A 22,387-nucleotide genomic window follows, 5' to 3' on the forward strand; every position below is an offset into this window, starting at 1 on the left:
CCTTTTCTGCCAAGGGTCTGGATGCAGACAGTCTCCGTGTAGAAGCTCTAGGGGAAGACAATTCAGGGGCACTCTACTGGTATTTCTACGGAACATGAATGTATAAAGAGGATCCAGTACAAGGGAGGTCTAATGGGGAACTCTCCTTGAGCAGGTAAAGTCTTCAGTGTCAAGGCTGTAATAGCTACATGTAAAAATGTCTTTAAAGTTACATGCCTCAGTGCTGGGTTGTGGCTTAAGCCATAGAGCACCACTTTGCAAACCTTACGCCCTAGGCTCAAACCCTGGTACCACACATACATAAAAGAAGAAAGCTCATACAAACAAAGAAAGCTAGAACTTTATTTTCTAATGAGGGGAATTAACTGTATCAGCATTCTTGAAGGGAGAGTAATTTCATATACAAATAAAAAGGAGCAGGGCACCAGTTGCTCACACCTGCTATATTTCCAGACATGTTTAAAATATGTCCCAATCAATCTCACCCCTTATATCAATTTCCTTTCCCCCTTCTCCCCTTCCTACCATCCCAAAACAATTTCAACATGCTTCCTTGTTCAATTTTCATAGCTGCAAGCCATCTCTTTCAATCAAATTTATACCCTTCCAAAATATGTTTCAAAATTATGCACCCTTGGCCTCTTCCTCTCGGTCCCATATTGAACTCGAGTTGGAAGAGGCCAGTCCGGTCTCAAAATGGAGGTAAAACCGCCGCCCGGGTCGCCCCCAGCCTGACTCTGGCTGTCGCTCCTGTCACTGGGGGGAGGAGGGCCATGATCCAAAGGAACCAGAGCAGCTGCGGAAGTTGTTTATTAGTGGTCTGAGCTTCAAAACTACAGATGATAGTTTAAGAGAACATTCTGAGAAATGGGGCACACTCACAGATTGTGTGGTAATGAGAGATCCTCAGACAAAACGTTCCAGGGGCTTCGGTTTTGTGACTTACTCTTGTGTTGAAGAGGTGGATGCAGCCATGTGTGCTAGACCCCACAAGGTTGATGGGCGTGTTGTGGAACCAAAGAGAGAGGTTTCTAGAGAGGATTCTGTGAAGCCAGGAGCCCATCTAACAGTGAAGAAAATTTTTGTTGGTGGTATTAAAGAAGATACAGAAGAATATAATTTGAGAGACTACTTTGAAAAATATGGCAAGATTGAAACCATAGAAGTTATGGAAGACCGGCAGAGTGGAAAAAAGAGAGGATTTGCCTTTGTAACTTTTGATGATCATGATACAGTTGATAAAATTGTTGTTCAGAAATACCACACTATTAATGGGCATAATTGTGAAGTGAAAAAGGCCCTTTCTAAACAAGAGATGCAGTCTTCTGGATCACAAAGAGGTCGTAGAGGTGGATCTGGCAACATTATGGGTCGTGGAGGAAACTTTGGAGGTGGTGGAGATAATTTTGGATGTGATGGAAACTTTGGTGGAAGAGGAGGCTATGATGGTGGAGGTGGTGGCAGCAGAGGTAGCTATGGAGGAGGTGATGGTGGATACAATGGATTTGGAGGTGATGGTGGCAACTATGGTGGCCGTCCTGGTTATAGTAGTAGAGGAGGCTATGGTGGTGGTGGACCAGGTTATGGAAACCAAGGTGGAGGATATGGGGGTGGTGGAGGAGGATATGATGGTTACAATGAAGGAGGAAATTTTGGTGGTGGTAACTATAATGATTTTGGAAATTACAGTGGACAACAGCAATCAAATTATGGACCCATGAAAGGGGACAGTTTTGGTGGAAGAAGCTCTGGCAGTCCATATGGTGGTGGTTATGGATCTGGTGGTGGAAGTGGTGGATATGGTAGTAGAAGGTTTTAAAACAACAGAAAAAAAGGCTACAGTTCTTAGCAGGAGAGAGAGAGCGAGGAGTTGTCAGGAAAGCTGCAGTTTACTTTGAGACAGTCGTCCCAAATGCCTTAGAGGAACTGTAAAAATCTGCCACAGAAGGAACGATGATCCATAGTCAGAAAAGTTACTGCAGCTTAAACAGGAAACCCTTCTTGTTCAGGACTGTCATAGCCACAGTTTGCAAAAAGTGCAGCTATTGATTAATGCAACGTCGTGTCAATTAGATGTATATTCCTGAGGTCTTTTATCTGTTGTAGCTTTGTCTTTGTCTTTTCATTACATCAGCTATATTGCCCTGTGAATTGTGGTAGTGGTACCAGGAATAAAAAATTAAGGAATTTTTAATTTTTCAATATTTGTGTAGTTCAGTTTTTCTACATTTTAGTACAGAAACTTTAACAAAATGCAGTTTTGAAGGTGTTTCCTTGTGAGTTAACAAGTAAAGATCATTGTTAATTACTATTTTGTATGAATTTTGCTAAAGTTAACTGTAAAGAAACACCTACTGACTTGCAGTTTAAGGGGAATCTGTTCTCATTTCCAAACCATGATAAGAATGGGCGCTGACATGTGGAGAGAATAGATACTTGCATGTATGCATTGTGTGTTTTAGATACATAGGATTGGGTATTTAAATTAGCATATTTGTGAATTTAATAGCATTAAGATTACCTTCAAATGAAAAAAAAACCCTCAAAATCCCTATTTGTGCATTTTCCTTCAATGTAATCATGGTTTTAGTGTGTTTTAAGATTTGCAGAATCATAGCTGTGTTTAGAACATCTCCATTCTACATTTACCTTGATCACATTGAGAATGACTGCTACCATAGTTTTGGAGTGTAAAGCATGTCTGCTGCCCTCTATTTAAATTTGTAAAGGGTAGGGGATGTTTTCCCCATCCCTTTAGAAACCATTCTTAATTTTTGATTCAGGACCAATAAGTGTGCAATGTCTGAGCATATTAATGGATACCTGATTTTATTCTGTTTTTCCTTTGAGACCCCTGAGGCCTATAAATTTTATTACTTTTCTTTCCTTGGTTTAATTTCTCCATGCAAGTTTTCAGAGGAAGAGAATAAAAAGACACTTTATTGTCATATCCTTAAAAAAAAATTATGCACCCTCTACTATACCTTTGTCTCTGAGTCTCTTTTGTAATTTGGTTCAGCAGTATAGTAATGTGTATGCTATTTATTTATGAAAAGCAGTTTGTGATTTATTTATTTATTTATTTATTTATTTATTTATTTATTTATTTATTTATTTATTTATTTATTTATTTATTTATGAAAAGCAGTTTGAGATCTCTGATCAGAATTAAAAAGAAAAGAGGGATAGTGCTTGCCTAGCCGGGCACTGGTAGCTACTCAGGAGGCTGAGATCTGAGGATCACCAATCAAAGCAAGCCCGGACAAGAAAGGCCATGAAACTCTTATCTCCAATAAAACCACCAGAAAACCAGAAGTGGTACAATGGCTCAAATGATACAGTGCTAGCCTTGAGCTGAAGAGTTCAGGGACAGCACCCAGACCTAGAGTTCAAGCCCCACAACTGACAAATAGATAGATAGATAGATACATACATACATACATAGATAGATACATAGATAGATACATAGATAGATACATAGATAGATGGTGCTTGCCAAGCAACTGAGTTTTATTCCCAGCACAACAAAAAAACAAAGCAAACAAAAAGCAAAGCACTTATGTGTGCATATTTTTAAAAGATAAGAACCTATAGCCTTTTTGGTCTAACAGTATGAAAATATAGAATTTTAGAAATTTAGGATATTTTGTTCTTGCCAATATATATAGTTTTCATATAACTAAAAAGGTGATATTTTGTTTTCTGAACAAATGTCCTCCAATTGCATTCACTTTCCTGTAAATGACATGATTTCCTGTAAAGTATACATACATACAGTGCCAATACCATGTTTTTGTTACCATGATTCTTTTTTTTTTTTTTTTTTTTTTTTTTTTGGGTCAGTCATGGGGGGGCCTGGGCGCTGTCCCTGCGCTCTTCAGCTCAAGGCAAGCGCTCTACTGCTTAAGCCACAGTGCCACTTCCGTTTTCGAGTGGTTTTATTGGAGATACGAGTCTCATGGACTTTCCTGCCCAGGCTGGCTTTGAACCATGATACTCAGATCTCAGCCTTCTGAGTAGCTAGGATTACAGGCATGAGCCACCAGCGCCCAGCTTACCCTGGTTCTTCAAGATAATTTGACGTTTGGTATTATGTTTGATGTCTATGTTTGAACACTGTTTGTAGTATCTTTTTTCTGTTGAGATCTAGTTTAATTCCATTTTGGTCTGATAGAATATTTCAATTTTCTTATATTTTCTCAGACTTCCTATATATTCTAGAAAGTCTTATGAGCTGCCAAGAAGAATGTGTATTGTGTTGTAACATCTATAGATGTCTGATGATTTCATTTTGTCTACACTGCCATTTAATGCTGCCATTCTAGGATTTCTTTACTGATGTTTTTGTATGGATAACCTATCTGTGAAAGTGAAATACTGAAGTCTCTCATTATTATTTACCAAAGTTTATAAGTTCAGAAATATTTAATAAATCTGAGTGTGAGCTATTTTGTGCATATATATTAACAATCATAATTTTTCTTCATGGATCATTACCTTCATTAATATGAAGCGACTTTGTTTCTTCAGACTAATTTTTAGCTTGCAATCTATAGTATCAGATATAAATATGGCTAATGCTGAACACTTTTGAAGTCCATTTGCTTGGAAGGTCTTTTTTCCCATTCTTTTACCCCAAGCCATGTGTTTCTTATAGGCAACAAAGAGTTAGGTCTTGTTTTAGGTATTGTTTTTTGATCTAAGTATCCATTATGTTTTTTGAGGGTTTTGTTTGTTCGATTTTTCAGTCATGGGGGTTGAACTCGCATCTTTCGATTTTTTAGTCATGGGGGTTGAACTCGCATCCTGGGCATTTTCTCTGAGCTCTTTTTGCTCAAGGCTAGTGCTCTACTACTTTGAGCTACCACTCCACTTCCAGGTTTCTAATGGTTAATTGGTGGCAAGAGTCTAATAGACTTTCTTGCCCAGGCTTGCTTTGAACCACGATCCTCAAATCTCAGCCTCCTGAGTAACTAGGATTACAGATGTGAGACACCAGAACCTGACTAGTGTATGTCTTTTGACTAAAGAACTAAGATCTTTAACATTCAATGTCAGTATTGAGAGAAGTATGCCATGTTTCCTGGCATTTTGTTTTTTTGTGATGTTTGCTTCTTCTGCGGGTAATTTTTCCCTAACTACCTTTTGTGGTGCTAGTTTGAAAGCCATAAATTCCAGTAGTTTTTGTTTTTTGTGGAATGTTGTTATTTCTCAACCAATTTTTATGGATAGCTTCACTATGTAAAATAGTCTGGGTTGACAGTTGTCTTTTGGGTCTGGAATAATGTCTTTCCAAGTCCTCCTTGCATTTAGTTATCTGTGTTGAGAAATCTGCTGTTTTTACAAGGAGCTTGTGATAGTAAGTTACTTGCTTCCTCTCTTTTGACATTTTCGATATTCTGTATATTTAGATAGCTTACTATACTGTATCTAGGAGCATTTCTTTTCTAATCTTGCCTGTTTGGAGTATGGTAGGCCTCCAGCACAAGGATGATACTCTATTTCTCAAACATTTTCTGCTATTATTTTGTTGAATAGGTTTTCAAAGCCTTTAGTTTTTATTTCTTCTTCCTCATCTATCCCTACATCTGTAGGTTTAATCTTTTGACTGTGTCTGAGAAGACTTGTATGTCTCTTGGTCCTTCTAAGTACTTTTGCAATGCTTTGACTGATCTAATTTATCTGCTCCAGTCTTTTCCAATATGCCTTAGAATCCAGGGTATCTTTGTACTCTTGGAAGACCTTCTTTAACAATGGTAGTAGTAGGAAGCAAAAGTAATTTTGAAATACATTTTTTTGTTTTTGTTTTTTTTTTGGTCAGGTCGTGGGGCCTGAACTCTGGGCCTGGACGCTGTCTCTCAGATCTTCAGCTCAAGGCTAGTGCTCTACCACTTGAGCCACAGTACCACTTCTAGCTTTTTTCTTTTTTGCTTATGTGGTGCTGAGGAATCAAACCCACGGCCTCATGCATGCAAGGCAAGCGCTTCACCACTGAGCCACCTTCCCAGCCCTTGAAATACATTTTGAAGGAGGATGAATAATTAATTAGCACACACAAGGCCCTGGATTGGATCCTCAACATCATAAAATTTTTTTTAAAGAATCTAAAGTAAGTAAGTATTCACAGAATTGCCAGATTTTATGCACACTCAGCAAAGTCCATCAATGAACCAAACCCTCCCTTTGATCCTACACAAATTTACACATCAAGCAATGCTCTAGAATAATGTTACAGCCCTAAACATTAAAACAAATAACAATATTCTTTTTTTGGGGGGGTGGGGGTGGTCCGGTCATGGGCCTGAATTCTGGGCCTGAGCGCTGTCAGCTCTTCAGCTCAAGGCAGGCACTCTACCACTTGAGCCATAGCGCCACTTCTGGCCCTTTTTTTCTGGTTATGTGGTGTGCTAAGGAATTGAACTCAAGGCCTCATGAGTACAAGGCAAACGCTGTACCACTGAGCCACCTTCCCAGCCCCAAAATAACAATATTCTTACCATGAAGTTTTTCTTGGATCCTGTGGGCTTCAGCTAATTGCTCTTCAGCAGCTCATCTTCCAAGGCCAGTTTCCTTTCTAGCAACAGCCAGATCATATTCCAGACTTTGTCGTAATGCTTCGCCTTTTTCAACCTCAGACCGCAGCTTGGCAATCTGGCTCTCATAGCTTGACAAGTAAAAACAAATTTGTAAGCTTAACAGATAACATTAAAACATGTTTCTAAGATAGTGATATCATGTACTTAACCATTTAAACTTCTTAGAAAAACTTGATTCCATACATTTGTAAGAATTCACAAATTTGTATTTTCTGAAACACTAGAAATATTATTGTATCAAATGATATTCAGTAGTTCCTTGCTTTAGAGGGAGAAAAAAACAACAACTCGTAAAGCCAGGCACCTATAGTTCATGCCTGTAATCCTAGTAACCCAGAGCTACTTTATGCAGAAGACAAAGGCTCAAAGCCAGCCCAGCAAAGTCCATGAGACTTCCCTTTCCAAAATAAGTAGCAAAATAAGTAGCAAAAAGCTTGGCTAGAGGTAAGGCTCAAGTAGCAGAATACAAGTAAACTAGCAAGCTTAGCCAAAAACATTTAAACTCTCATATGAATTGTTATACAAATAAAGAAAAATCATGCCTTTTAATGATAAGTAAGTACTTAAAGAACATGAAACATAAGTAATTAAAACTTATTTTCTCAGCCAGGCGCCGGTGGCTCACACCTGTAATCCTAGCTACTCAGGAGGCTGAGATCTGAGGATCACGGTTCAAAGCCAGCCCAGGCAGGAAAGTCCATGAGACTCTTATCTCCAATAAATCACTAGAAAGCTGGAAGTGGCGCTGTGGCTCAAGCAGTAGAGTACTCACCTTGAACTGAAGAGCGCAAGGACAGCGCCCAAGCCCAAGGTTCAAGCTCCACGACCAACAAAAAAACCCACAAAACTTATTTTCTCTACTTCTATTCTATAAACATAATCACAAAGAAAACTGCATCAAAGTACAATTTTGTTTGTGTGGGTGGGGGGTGGTCATAGGGCTTGAACTCTGGGTCTGGGTGCTGTCCCTCAGCACTTCAGCTGAAGGCTAGTGCTCTACCATTTGAGCCATAGCGCCACTTCTGGTTTTCTGGTGGTTCATTGGAGATAAGAGTCTCACAGACTTTCCTGCCTGGGCTGGATTTGAACCACATCCCTTAGATCTCAGCCTCCTGAGTAGCTAGGATTACAGACAACACCTGGCTAAAAGTACAATTTATTAAACATTGTCTATATTATTTTTTGTTGATTATGACATCAGTGGCAAAACATATAGTAATAAAAGTGGCAACTCTTGGGTCTGGGAAGGTGGCTCAGTGGTAGAGGGCTTGCCTTGCATGCATGAGGCCCTGGTTTCGATTCCTCAGCACCACATAAGCAAAAAGAAAAAAGCTGGAAGTGGCACTATGGCTCAAGTAGTAGAGCGCTAGCCTTGAGCTGAAGAGCTGAGGGACAACGCCCAGGCCCAGAGTTCAGGCCCCACGACTGACCCCCTCCCCTAAAAAAAGTGGCAACTCTGCAAAAATCATAACAAACTACTAATATATGATCCTCCATTAACAATTATGAAATAGGTCAGAGAGAACTAGATGATTTAAAAGGTCCTTTTTCTAATTCTAAAATCATATGATTTAATCAATGATTCATATTAAATACTTATGTGGTAAGCACTGTGAAAGATACAAACCAAATGTTACTGAACTACTGAGTCAAGGAATTAAATTCTACAGAAGGTATATAGGTTCAGTTTTATAAGAGTACCTCACAAAATCCAGTTAAACTGCTTACTATATCAGACTGTGGTCTATATATCTATCAAATAAAGAAAAGACAAAAGGCTGTGTGAAAGTAGTTCATGCCTATAATCCTAGCTACTCAGGAAGCTGAGATCTATAGATCATGGTTTGAAGCCAGTCTAGGCAAGAAAGCCCAAGAGTTTCTTATTTTCAATTAACTACCAAAAAAGCCAGTAGTGGGGTTGTGGCTCAAGTTGTAGACTACTAACCTTGAGTAAAATGTCTCAGGGACAGTGCCTAACCCTAAGTTCAAGCCCTAGGGTCAAAATCAAACAAGGAAAGAAAAGACAAAGGGACTTCTGAAAGACACATCAGAAATTACTACTAGCTGCTATTAATATGTATGTGGCAGAAACTACATTCTTTCTTCACAAATAAAGAACCAGTGAGTGGGGCTGGGAAGGTGGCTCAGTAGTAGAGTGCTTGCTTTGCATGCATGAGGCCCTGGGTTTGATTTCTCAGCACCACATAAGCAGAAAAAGTTGGAAGTGGGGCTGTGGCTCAAGTGGTAGAGCACTAGACTTGAGCAGAAGAGCTGAGGGACAGTGCCAGTTCAGGCCCCACAGCCAACAAAAACAAACAAATAAATAATGAGGTTTGGAGGTATGGATCAGTGACAGAGCATAGTATACACAAGATCCTGAGTTCAATATTCACCACAAGGGCAAAAAAGTGGGGAAGGAGAAAGAAAAAACCATATGACATAGTAATTTACAAATGTCCATTAGCATGTAAGAAGAGAAACAGCCAGGCCCCAGTGGCTCACACCTGTAATCCTAGCTAAGGATCATGGTTCAAAGCCAGCAGGGGCAGAAACGTCCCTGAGACACTTATCTCCAATTAACCACTCAAAAAAACAGAAGTGTTGCTGTGACTCAGAGGTAGAGTGCTAGCCTTGAGAAAAAAAATGCTCAGGGACAGCACCCAGGCCCTGAGTTCATGCCCCGCAATAGACAAAAATTTAAAAAGAAAAAAAATCACCTTATTTATAAATTTAAGGTAACTCTAATATTTTGTTCCAGCTTCATTCCATTACTCCCTGCCCATTCCCTCACCTTTCATAATACTAAAGTAGTTAGCACTGGATCCTCTTTTGTGTTAGTTTTTTTCCTTGTTTGGTTCAAATCCATCCAGATCGTTTTCATTTTCTATACACAGGCATTCTCCCTTTTTTTTCAGGTTGTAAATAATTCTAAATAGTTGTTCCTTCTCTATTCCTTGATCTCTCCAAATAATTCTGGCTTTATAGGTTACTTTAATGTCTACTGTGTTTCTTTGGATCTTTATATCAATACGCTCTACTGATGTCTCCAATGAAGTTAATTGATTCAGCTTCCATTTTTGTGATCAAACTTCAATAATAATACTCACATCTTGGAATCAGAAATGGTCTCAAGATGGGTTTCTGACATTGGGGGGCTAATTTAGGTAAGTCTAACTATAGTGAAGATCCTGCAGCAAGTAATCCACTAGTAATCCACAATACACAGCAGGACCACAGATAATTAAATTATCATGCAAAGCTGTTTAAGATGAAGTGCCATTTGAAACCAAACAGTTAGAAAATGAAGTAGAAAAGCAACTCACCATTATTGCATTATCTTTGCCAAAAGACTAAATATTACTAAACAATTTGCAAAAACAATCTCAGGGATTCAGGAACACAGCTCAAGACAGACAAAAAGTCAGGTACTAGTAACTTAAATCTATAGTCCTAGCTACTCAGGAGGCTGAAACTTGAAGGAAAAGTCTTCAATTAACCGGCAAAAAGCCAGAATTAAAGGTGAGGCTTAAGTAGCAGAGTGTCCAGCTATGAGCAAGCAAGCCAAAGAAGAGTGAGAAGCTCTAATTTCAAGCCTCAGTACTAGAAGATACTCAGAAAACTCAGAGAATTTCCATGGTGGCTTTTAAAGAATCTCTTATATCCTGTAGCCCTAGAACATACAAGTTCAAGAACCAGACTCTAATTATGCTGAACACTGAATTATCTTTAATGGTGAGTCTAACCAAGTTTCTCCTAAAAAGTTTCAATTTGGAGATAATTAGGAAATAAAGGACCTTGGTTGAGAGCTTTCAGAATTACATAAACCTAAAAATTGTGAACCCCAAGTATCTCCAAAATAATTTTTACCCATCCCTCCTCTTTGAAGTAACTAGCCTTCTACTGCTCAAAGATTTATTCATGACTACAAGAAGGAGCTGACTTATGAGTATTTCCAAAATCCACCTGCACTGCTGCCATTAAAAACTTACTCAAGGGCTAGGAAGTTGGCTCAGTGGTAGAGCACTTGCCTTGCATGCCTGAGGCCCTCGGTTCGATTCCTCAGCACCACATAAGCAAAAAAAGAAAAAGAAAAAACCTGGAAGTGGCGCTGTGACTCAAGTGGTAGAGCGCTAGCCTTGAGCTGAAGAGCTGAGGGACAGTGCCCAAGCCCAGAGTTCAGGCCCCATGACCTGACCCCCCAAAAAAACTTACTCAAATCTCAGTTTCTATAGGAGAAATGCACAGCTGACACTAGAGATAACAACATATATAACAAAAGAATTACATGCTTTTTTTTTTTTTTTTTTTTTTTTTTTGGTCATGGGGCTTGAAATTCAGGCTTCATCACTATCCCTCAGCTCTTCAGCTCAAGGATAACGCTCTACCACTTGAGCCACAGCGCCACTTCTGATTTTCTAGTGGTTTATTGCAGATAAGAGTCTCACAAACTTTCCTGCTCCAGCTGGCTTTGAACCTCAACCTTCAGATCTAGCCTGCTGAGTAGCTAGATTACAGGAGTGAAACATCAGTGCCAGGCATGAGTACATTTCTTATCAAACATTGTTACCTCCTCCTTTGTTTTTTCCCTGCCATCCCTTCCCTCCCATCTCCACAACTACATCCCTCCCTGCCCCATTTAAAAAAATTTTTTTTTAACCTACTGGTCAAAGCCCTCATTGTTTTTTTGTGTTTTTGGGGGTATAACTGGTCCTGGGGCTTAAATTTAGGGCCTGGGCATCTCCCTTTACTATTTTTGTTCAACGCTAGTGCTGTACCAATTTAGCCACAGCTCCACTTCCTACATGTCACTGGTTAATTGGAGATAGAGTCTCACAGGATTTCCTGCTCTGGGTACCTTCCAATGGAGATTTCCAACACTCAGTCTGCTGAGAAGCTAGCATTATAGGCACCCAGGTTCTGATTGCTTTTTGATATTCACGGTGGAAAACTTACACTGACTTTATCACGCCTCTGACTGAACTGGATCTTTGATTACTATTCTTACAAAAACTTATTATTATTATTATAAAGGTGAGGTACAGAGGAATTACAGTTACAATAAGTTAGGAAAAGAGTACTTTTTTGTTGTTGTTCATTGTGGGGCTTGAACTCTGTCCCTCAGCTCTTCAGCTCAAGGCTAGCACTCTACCACTTAAGCCACAGTGCCACTTCCAATTTTTTCTGTTTATGTGGTGTTGAGGAATTGAATCCAGGGACTCATGCATGCGAGGCAAGCACTCTACCACTGAGCCACCTTCCCAGCCCCCCAAGAGGATATTTCTTTTGGACAATGTCACCTCTTCCCTCTCTCTGTTTTTCCATCCTGTCCTCACTCACAAGTTATATAGTTCACTTTTCAACATAGTGAATACCACTGTTGCATTTGTTCACTAATGTTCTTTATTTTTATTATATTTCCCTATATTTTTGCTAATTCTCACTATGTTTACATCAGATTTAAAACATCACATGAAATGTCTATACGTATTATATATAATATATATTATATATAGAATATATAATTATATAATTATAAAATCACAAAGTGTAAGGTATGTTAGTACTATTGTGTATTAAGATGAATAATTATATTAAAATATAAAGGAAGGGATTGTCGTTAATTTTGGGGTAGTACAGGACTGGGGTTTGAACTCAGTGCATGTATTAGGTCAGTGTTCTACCACTTGAGCCAATACAATGCAAAATATTTTCATTAAAATGAATGTATTTGTCCTAAAAGAAAAATCAGTGCTTTGAAAGGGTTAACATCTTAGTACATGAAAAATTCATAAAGATAAAATATCCTCATGCATGTGTCTTTGTTCCTGAGAATTGAACGTAGAGCTCTATCACTGAGCTATATTCTTAATCCTCTATATACCTTTTTTTTTTTTTTTTTTTTTTTGGTCGGTCATGGGGCTTGAACTCTGGGCCTGGGCACTGTCCCTCAGCTCTTCAGCTCAAGGTTAGAGCTCTACCACTCCACTTGAGCTGCAGTGCCACTTCCAGTTTTCTGGTGGTTTATTTGAGGTAAGAGTTTCACGGACTTGCCAGCCTGGGCTGGCTTTGGACCACGATCCTCAGATCTCAGCCTCCTGAGTAGCTAGGATTACAGGCGTGAGTCCGGGCAACCATCTATATTCTTTAATACAGGGTCTCACTGAGTTGCCTAGGCTGGCTTCCAATTCCTGATCCTTCTACCTTCACCTCTATGATAGCTGGGATTATAGACAAGCACTCCGACCTTCTATGCCTTATCTTTCCATCAGGGTTCATCACCTGCTTCTTCTCATCCATTTAAATATTTGGTAGAAAAATTGATTATCTGCCAAGTATAGGCAATGCATAAGATGATGTCTACTTCTAAGTAGTTTACAACTGCCAAGAAAGATTGTAAATAGGCGCCACTGGAAGATGAAGCTGAGCCTTTCCAGATAGGATTTTTGGCCTGAGTCATTTCAGAAAGAGTTAAACAGAATGATCTGCTGGTGGAAAACAAGCTAGGGAGTGGTTCCATTGTAGGTGAAATGACCCAAGTAGGAGTTTGTATGTTTAAAATTTAGTGAACCATTACCATTTCTTTAATTTTTTGAGTAAGATACAAAATACCAATGGAATCTAATGCAGATGATCAATTCTTGAGTGTCAGCTATGATGAAGTTGTTTTACACTTTTTGCTTACAAAAGGATTACAAATTGCAGTTCATGAGACTTTCTGAATTTAGTTCAGGGAAAGGTCTTTTTCTTTTTCTTTTTTTTTTTTAATCAATTTATGGTGGGATTCAGGTCCTCAGAACCCAGGAATATTGAGATCTATTAATTAGGTACAGTCAAAACCCTTTTTTCAAAATATAACTGTGATGTTCCAAAGTTGTTTTATTTTCAAACTATTTGATACTTAATTTTCTTTAAAAAGACAGTTCTTAAAAATAAATCACAGTTCTAGTTATGGTACCTAGGAAGAGGAGGTGGGGGAATACCCATTAGATAGAGAATCATGGAGTGAGAAGCTAAGTATTTCCCAAGTATTAAAAGATCACTTTGGGGTCTGGGAAGGTGGCTCAGTGGTAGAGCGTTTGCCTTGCATGCATGAGACCCTGGGTTCGATTCCTCAGCACCACATAAGCACAAAGAAAAAAACCAGAAGTGGTGCTGTGGCTCAAGTGGTAGAGCACTAGCCTTGAGCTGAAGAGCTGGGGGACAGCGCCCAGGCCCAGAGTTCAGGCCCCACGACCGGACCCAAAAAAAAAAAAACAACAAAGATCACTTTGTTCATTGATTTTGTTTTATATTTATATATTTTCATGAAAACAATGTGTACAGTAGTGTGCCCAAATCTGCAGTATGTGGCTTGATGGACTTTTCCAATGTGCCTTGATCCCTTCTCCTTCCAGGTCTTTATCAATTTCAGTTTGTTTCCTTTTTTCCCCTAGTCTACTTTTTCAGTAGAGTCTTACTAGAATAATCCTTAATATAATAATCCTTTGGTATTTTAAGCTAGCAGTTCCCTTTAGGAAAATCTGTTTAACTCTTTTGTATATGCTTTGACTTTGAAACATTGCAAGCTTCTTGTCCCTGTGCTCTTGAGCTCAAGGCGAGCACTCTGCCACTTGAGCTATAGCGCCACTTCCAGTTTTCTAGTGATTTTATCTGAGATAAGAGTCTCACCGACTTTCCTGCCTGGGCTGGCTTTGAACCTCGATCCTCAGCCTCCTGAGTAGCTAGGATTACAGGCCACTGTCACCGGCACTAGTGGTAGTTTAAAAATAAGATTTTGTTATTATTAAAGTGTTTTGTACAGGGGTTACCATTTCATAAGTAATGAGTACATTTCTGTTTTGGAACTTTGCCACCTCTTCCTATTAGCAGTACTTTTGAAAATAACTTAAAATATTTGCCTACACGTAGTAAGCGTTTGAACAAACTCTTAAAGCTGTTTACTAGCAGAAAGAAGCATATGAACCAACATAATAGTATAAGGATGGAGGGGACAAGTAGAGAAATTAAGGTTCTTAGAACTATTGGATGATTATTCTGTTATTGTCTGAAACCCTCATTATTATAGATTATGAGTCCAGATTTTCTATTCTGTAATGCTTATACAGATAGATACTAGGGTCAGCTCTTGTATTTGCAGTCAACTTGTTTTCTAATTAAAATGTTTTGTATTTGTCCTCCTCTCTGAGATTGGGACTCAGACCCTGGTAATCTGATACTTTTGCTCATTGGCTTGGTGCTCTACCACCTGAACCACAACTCCAACCCCATGTTTTTGAAATTTCAAATAGAAATGTTATTTAACTCTTGGAACATACTAGTGCTTGGTGGCTTGAAAGATTGAAAACTAATAAAGGAACAGGTAACCCCATGTGATTCAGCCATACAATTGAAGTATGTTTTCATTATACATTTCAGAGTGGGAAGTGTTGCTTTAAACTTTTGTTAATGTCAGCTTTTACATTACTCTGTTTATGCTTTCTAGAATGTCATTTAGAATTGTGAAGTAGATTGACATTCTTTTTTTTAAAATAATTTTTTATTATGAAGATACTGTACAGAGGGGTTACAATCACATGAGCAAAGTAATAAGTACATTTCTTATCAAGCATTATTGCTTCCTCCTTTGTTTTCCCCCGACCATCCCTTCCCTCCCACCTATACAACTTACACCCCCCCCCAAATTGTAAAGTTCGTTTTTCTTTTTTTGGGGGGGGGGTCTGGTCATGGGGCCTGAACTCTGGGCCTGGGCACTGTCCCTCAGCTCTTCAGCTCAAGCCTAGCGCTCTACCACTTGAGCCACAGTGCCACTTCCGGCTTTTTTCTTTTTGCTTATGTGGTGCTGAGGAATCGAACCCAGGCCTCACGCATGCAAGGCAAGTGCTCTACCACTGAGCCACCTTCCTAGCCCTTAAAGTTTGTTTTTTGACATAGCATCTTGTACATGTCATTGTTGCAATGGGTCAGCCTGTATCCCTGTTTAAACAACTTATTTTTTCCCTTCTGCTTCCCAAATTATACCAACATCAAATACAGTGAAAATGGGTTATACCGTGGGGGAGGGACATAGAAAAAAACAAAAAAAATCACGTGGTACCTTATAAATACGTTACAAACAATAGCAAGAAAGAAAAAAAAAACACTTGATTCCTTAGCTTGGTGTTCATTTCACTTAATATCATCTTATTTGACCTTTTCTGCTTGTCTCAGATATATAGTAGTTATAGCAAATAAGGAAAATCAATGGGACCTATGTTTCTTTGCACCTGGCTTGCTTCACTTACTTTTTTTCTTTTTTTTGGGTTCGGTCGTGGGGCCTCAACTATGGATGGGCCTGGCTGCTGTCCCTCAGCTCTTCAGCTTAAGGCTATCGCTCTACCACTTGAGCCACAGTGCCACTTCCAGCTTTTTTCTTATGTGGTACTGAGGAATCAAACCCAGGGCCTCATGCATACAAGGCAAGCGCTCTACCCCTGAGCCACCTTCCCAGCCCCTAATATAATTTTTTTCCAAGTCTTTCCATTTCCTAACAAATAGGGCAGTGTCATTCTTTCTGATAGAAGCATAGAATTCCATTTTATATATAACACATTTTTTTGATCCATTCATCTACTGAGGGGCATCTCGGTTGGTTCCATATATTAGCTATGGTAAATAATGCTGTAATAAACATAGTTGGGCTGGTAGCTTTTGTATGGTCTTGTTTGTGATCATTTGAGTAAATGCCCAAAAGTGGGATTGCTGGGTCATTGGGGAGCTCTTCATGGAGTCTTTTGAGGAATCTCCATAGTACTTTCCAAAGTGGTTGAACAAGTTTACACTCTCACCAACTATGCAGTAGGGTTCTCTTCTGACCACATCCCCTCCAGCATCTGTTGTTATTAGAGGTCTTGATTATAGCCATTCTAAATGGGGTGAGGTGGTATCTCAACGTTTTTTTGATTTGCATTTCTTCTATGGCTACAGAGGTTGAGCATTTCTTCATGTAGATTTTGACATTCTTTATGTGAAATACTTGGATTAAGATAAGTTTAAGAATTGAGAATTTGAGCCCGGTGCTGGTGGCTCACGCCTGTAATCCTAGCTACTCAGGAGGCTGAGATCTGAGGATCGCGGTTCAAAGCCAGCCCGGGCAGGAGAGACCATGAGACTCCTATCTCCAATAAACCACCAGAAAACCGGAAGTGGCGCTGTAGCTCAAGTGGTAGAGCGCTCGCCTTGAGCTGAAGAGCTGAGGGACAGCGCACAGGCCCAGAGTTCAAGCCCCACGACCGACAAAAAAAAAAAAAAAAAAAGAATTGAGAATTTGGGGATTTGAGGAAGTTAATGGTGGTACATATTCCATGTGTTTTGCTACTGCTAGCATGGCACATAACTTTCTGCAGAGAAATTATAGAAACATGACTGCATAAAAAAAATGACTGAATTAGCTTTGGTTTTGCAACAAAGTGAATTTGAAAAAGACACCTTTGTTTTATGGAACTTCTTAGGTTTCAGAGTGGGGAATAAGATTTGGAACCTGTAAAATGTCTGATTTTATATCTTCAGCTGTCTTGAATATGTTATCAACTTATTCAGATGTGTTGAAGTGTATATGACTGAATGATGGTAGTTTTTTTTTTAATGTTTCTTTTAGGTAGATGAAGTTCCTGATGGAGCTGTAAAACTACCTACAAACAAACTACCCATTTTCTTTTTTGGAACTCATGAGATGTAAGTCCTGTTAGCTTTTAGATGCAAATTAGAAGTTTCAGGATTGTGCATAAAATGAAAAAGTAGAGATTAATTTAAAGAGGAATAGGAAAGAAATACAAAACTTTAAAATTATTTTTGAACTTTAGAATAAATTTTCAAGCTACCTCTTTGTGTTGAGGAAGCACTATGTATCTTTTACTTTTAGATAGTAAAGGCACTGTAGGTTTAATTTTGATTGAAAGTTTAATTTTCTTAATCAGGGAAGGAAGCAAAAGAATGGTGGAAAGTTTGTATGGGAAGTTTTTACAGGACATTCAATATTTCTGTTCAGTAAAATTACATGGACTTTCTTCCCCCCTCCCCCCCCATTCTGGGATTTGAATTCAGTGTCCTGTACTTGGTAGGCAGGTGCTCTACCATTGAGTCATGCCTCTGGCCCAACTAAGTGATTTCTTTTTTTTTTTTTTTGTCAGTCATGGGGCTTGAACTCTGGGCCTAAACTCTGTCCCTGTGCTCTTCAGCTCAAGGCTGGCACTCTACCGCTTAAGCCACAGTGCCACTTCCGGTTTTCTAGTGGTTTATTGGAGCTAAGAGTCTCATGGAGTTTCCTGCCTGGGCTGGCTTTGAACCTCGATCCTTAGATCTCAGCGTCCTGAGTAGCTAGGATTACAGGCGTGAGCCACCAGTGCCTGGCCCAACTAAGTGATTTCCATAAGGATTATCTTATATTATGCTTTAGGCCTTAGGCTATATTGTACGAAATATGAGCAGATGAAATCTGGACAGTTCCTTTGAGTGTACTAGAGGCTTATGGGTAGTAGAGCCACTCTGATTTGTTCTACTGTCCCTAGTGGATATGGGCACAAACTGATTTGGTGAGACAATTTTAATTTTTCAAAAATTAGCTGAAAATTGAGCTGTTACTTTTACATGCATAAGATTTTCTGGGAGCTATCTCATGGGTTTCCAATGATTATATTTGTATATACCTATCATTTAGTAGCCTTCTAAGTACTATATAATTTGACTGGTTTTGAACTTAAAATAATTTCTGTAGCTTAGGCTTGCTTATTTGGGATGAAGAGAAACAAAGCTTGGTATTCCTCTTCTAATTATAATTATTTTCCTAGAAATGGCTACAATGACAATGTCTGATTTAATGTTTCTTAGCAACCAGCTTTCAGTTATTAATGTGTATGTGTGGTACTGAGGTTTGAACTCAGCCTCCTGCTTACTAATCAGTTATCCTTCAGCCCTTTTAAATTCTGGTTGTTTTTGGAAAGGGAGTTGTATTTTTGCCTCAGGCTAGTCTTGGACTACAGTCCTACCTGCCCCTCCAGTAACTAGGATTATACTGCTGTACCATTATCCTAGCTCTCACATAATTTTTTCAACAGTTATGTTTCGCTGTGATAATATACACAAAATGTATACCACTAAGTTGATTTTAATATGAATTTCATTAGATTTTAGCAGTTTCTTGTATTCATGATCATTCCATTCTCTTCAGTTCTAAACAACCACTAATCTACACGGTTGAATCACCATTTCTGGCCATTTCATGTTAGTGGTATTATAAAATACCACAAATTATTATTTTTTTGAAACTTAAAAAAATTGTCTTTAGTTGTACAAAGGGATTTCAATTCAACAAATTGATAAATTTGTAAGTACAATGCATCTTTTTTGTGGGGAGCGGCCTGAACTCTGGGCCTGGGTGCTGTCCCTCAGCTCTTCAGCTCAAGGCTAGCACTCTACCACTTGAGCCACAGTGCCACTTTGGTTTTTTTCTTTTTATGTGGTGCTGAGGAATTGAACCCAGGGCCTCATGCATGCAAGGCAAGCGCTCTACCACTGAGCCACCTTCCCAGCCCCTAAAGAAACATTTCTTAGGGCTTATCCAAGACTTTCTGAGTCAGTCTGTAAGCTATGGAGTTCAACAATCTAACAAGCCTTGGGGATGATCCTGAGCCATACCAAATTTACAAATACTGTATTAAATGTAGCTGGCATTAGTTGAATTTTCTTTGGAGGGGAAGGGAGGCAGTTTGGGGCTTGAACTCAGGGCCTGGGCACTGTCCCTTAGCTTTTTTGTTTAAGACTAGCACCCTACAGTCACTAGAGCCACAGCGCTAATTCTTGCTTTTTTATGTGGTACTGAGGAATCAAACCCAAGGCATCATGGCATGCTAGGCACGCACTCTACCACTAAGCTACATTCCCAGTCTCCAATTTTTTATTTTTGTAACTTTAAAAAATTCTTTCTGAGTGGGCTGGAAAGGTGGCTCAGTGGTAGAGCACTTGCCTTGCATGCATGAGGCCGAGGCCCTGGGTTCGATTCCTCATCACCACATAATCAAAAAGAAAAAAGCTGGAAATGGTGCTGTGGCTCAAGTGGAAGAGTGCTAGCCTTGAGCTGAAGAGCTGAGGGACAGCACCCAGGTCCAGAGTTCAGGCCCCATGACCAGACCTCCCTCCCCCCCCAAAAAAAAAAAATTACTTCTGATTTCTCTGATTTTAAGGCATTTTGTAAAATATTCATATACGCGTATGTATATATATATACACATTCTTACAGTTTTATAGGGCACTTATGTAGACCATTGTTACTTCTTTTTTTTCTTTTAACAGTCTTGGAGATCCAATGAGGTCCTAGTTCATACAAGGCAAGTGCTCCTTCAGTGAGCTAAAACCTCCAGCATTAGGTTACTATTTTAAATTTAAAAGTGACTATTCTTTCCCCAACATTAAAAAATGGAGAACTTTTATTTTCAATGCTGAAGATTAAACCTAGGGTCTTGAACTTGCTGAGCAGTGTTACCACTTAGAAGCATATGTAGCCCAAAGTCTGTATTTAAATCACAGCATTACACTGGGTACCTAAACTGATTAGGTATTACTTGGTTAATTAGGTATTAAGATGGTTAAGGGGGAAAAAAAACGAGGCTATTAATAATCAAGAAATTAAGGCCTGGGAAGGTAGCTCAGTGCTAGAGTCCTTGCCTGCATGAGGCCCTGGGTTCCTCAGCACCACTTAAGCACCACCTAAGCAAAAAAAGCTGGAAGTGGCGCTGTGGTTCAAACGGTAGCTAGCCTTGAACTGAAGAGCTGAGGGACAACGCCCAGGCCCAGAGTTCAGGCCCATGACTGACCAAAATAAAGGAAATTAAGATATATTCAAATTTAAAAATACCTGCTTTAAGCTGGGTGCCGGTGGCTCACACCTGTAATCCTAGCTACTCAGGAGGCTGAGATCTGAGAATCGTGGTTCAAAGCCAGCCCAGGCAGGCAAGTCCATGAAAATCTTTTTTTTTGGGGGGGGGAGGGTCAGGTCGTGGGGCCTGAACTCTGGGCTTGGGCGCTGTTCCTCAGCTCTTCAGCTCAAGGCTAGCGCTCTACCAATTGAGCCACAGCGCTACTTCTGGCTTTTTTTCTTTTTGCTTATGTGGTGCTCAGGAATCAAACACAGGGCCTCATGCATTGCAAGGCAAGTGCTCTACCACTAAGCCACCTTCCCAGCCCCAAGTCTGTGAAAATCTTATCTCCAATAAACCACCAAAAAACTGGAAGTGGCACTGTAGCGTAAGTGGTAGAGCTCTAGCCTTGAGTTGAAGAGCTGAGGGACAGCGCCCAAGCTCTGAGTTCAAGCCCCACGACCTCCCCCCCCAAAAAAAAAAAAACTACTTGTTTCATAAAAATTTAGTGGCATTTTTATTTCAAAGTATACTTTAATGTTTTTGATCTTCAGTGTTTTTTGTTTTGTTTTGTTTTTTTGCTAGTCCTAGAGCTTGAACTGAGGGCTGGGGTGTTCTATTCAAGGTTAGCACTCTACCACTTGAGCCATAGATTCATTTCTGGAGGTCAGAGTTCTATAGACTTGCCTGCTGGTCTGGCTTCAAATTGTGGTCCTCAGCTCTCATCCTCTCAGCTTACTTAGTAACCAGGATTATAGGCAGGAGCCACTGGTGCCCAGCTATTATCAGTGTTCTTTTAAGTATACCATTTACATTTGCAAAGTCAGTACCTCCCAAAAGCTTGGAGAGTAAAGTCATGGGTTGATGATGAATTTGCTTTGTAACACTTGACACAGGATTTAATACAAGTAGATTACAGCAGTCACATTTGCCTATTTTATGTGACTTTCAGCAAATTACTTACCTTTGTGTCCTTCTGAATTTGTAAAATAGGGATATCTTCTATCTTAGAACTTTAGGCCACAGCTAAGGTGCTTTCATAAATAATTACTTAAGGGAAGTGAAGGGTAAACAAAGGAGGAGCCTGCAATGCTTGGTAAGAAATGTATGCATTATCCTGCCCATGTAATTGTAGCCCCTCTGTACAGTATGTTCTCAAATAAAATAAAATACAATTAAAAAATAATAATAATAATTACTTAGACTAATGCTAAGTATGTGTTGAATAAAATGCCAGTAAGAATTGTATGGCTTTGAAAGACTTGTTTTGGGAGCAATACTTGCTGGGATTTATAAATTAATAGTAACATTGCATATTTTTTTTCTAAGGCTGTTATTGTAGTGTTACTAAGTTTAGATCAGCTCAGTTTGAATTTTGCTGACTAGTTTTGCTAATTGAGAGAATGTCTTCGAACTCTCCAAACTCTTGAAAATTTAGTCATACTTTGCTGCTTTTGTCTCTTATTAATGTTCAACTTTAGAAACTTAAAAAATACTATATAGTATATGTAGTGTATAGTATGCATATAATTTTTTTTAATTTTTTATTGTGAAGATACTATACAGAGGGTTACAGTTACATGAGCAAGGGAGCGAGTACACTTCCTATTGAGCATTGCTACCCCCTCCATTGTTTTCCCCCTACCATCCTTACCTCCCTACCTTCCCCGAGGTTCTTTTTTTTTTTTAATTGTGATTAAGTGATTACATAATTTCCCAAATTTCACAGTATTTTGGAATAATGATGCTCATTTAAAGTCACAAGTTCATTCTAACTTTCCTGGAGCAAATTGTCTATCACGGTCTATAACATATAACGGTGTACACATATGCATATAATTTTTAATTACTGTAAATTTACAGAGATTTCATAGTTGTATTTTCATACATGCATATAATGTACAT

At 39.1% G+C, this 22,387-nt stretch overlaps 1 protein-coding gene and 1 pseudogene across 1 annotated transcript in view; both read left to right on the forward strand.

The window, feature by feature from the left end:
- LOC138829927 (hepatoma-derived growth factor-related protein 2-like) overlaps positions 1-22,387 on the forward strand; it is a 76,390-nt gene that overhangs the window by 46,400 nt on the left and 7,603 nt on the right. Inside the window, exon 2 of the mRNA XM_070026440.1 lies at positions 17,230-17,306. Coding sequence (XP_069882541.1) covers positions 17,230-17,306 — 77 coding nt within the window. The remainder of the gene's footprint in view (positions 1-17,229; positions 17,307-22,387) is intronic.
- Positions 162-3,778, forward strand: LOC138829926 (heterogeneous nuclear ribonucleoprotein A3-like; annotated as a pseudogene).

This window comes from Dipodomys merriami, unplaced genomic scaffold (genome assembly GCF_024711535.1).
Source record: "Dipodomys merriami isolate MVZ:Mamm:240054 unplaced genomic scaffold, mDipMer1.0.p SCAF_1790, whole genome shotgun sequence".
In the NCBI taxonomy this organism is placed as follows: domain Eukaryota; kingdom Metazoa; phylum Chordata; class Mammalia; order Rodentia; family Heteromyidae; genus Dipodomys; species Dipodomys merriami.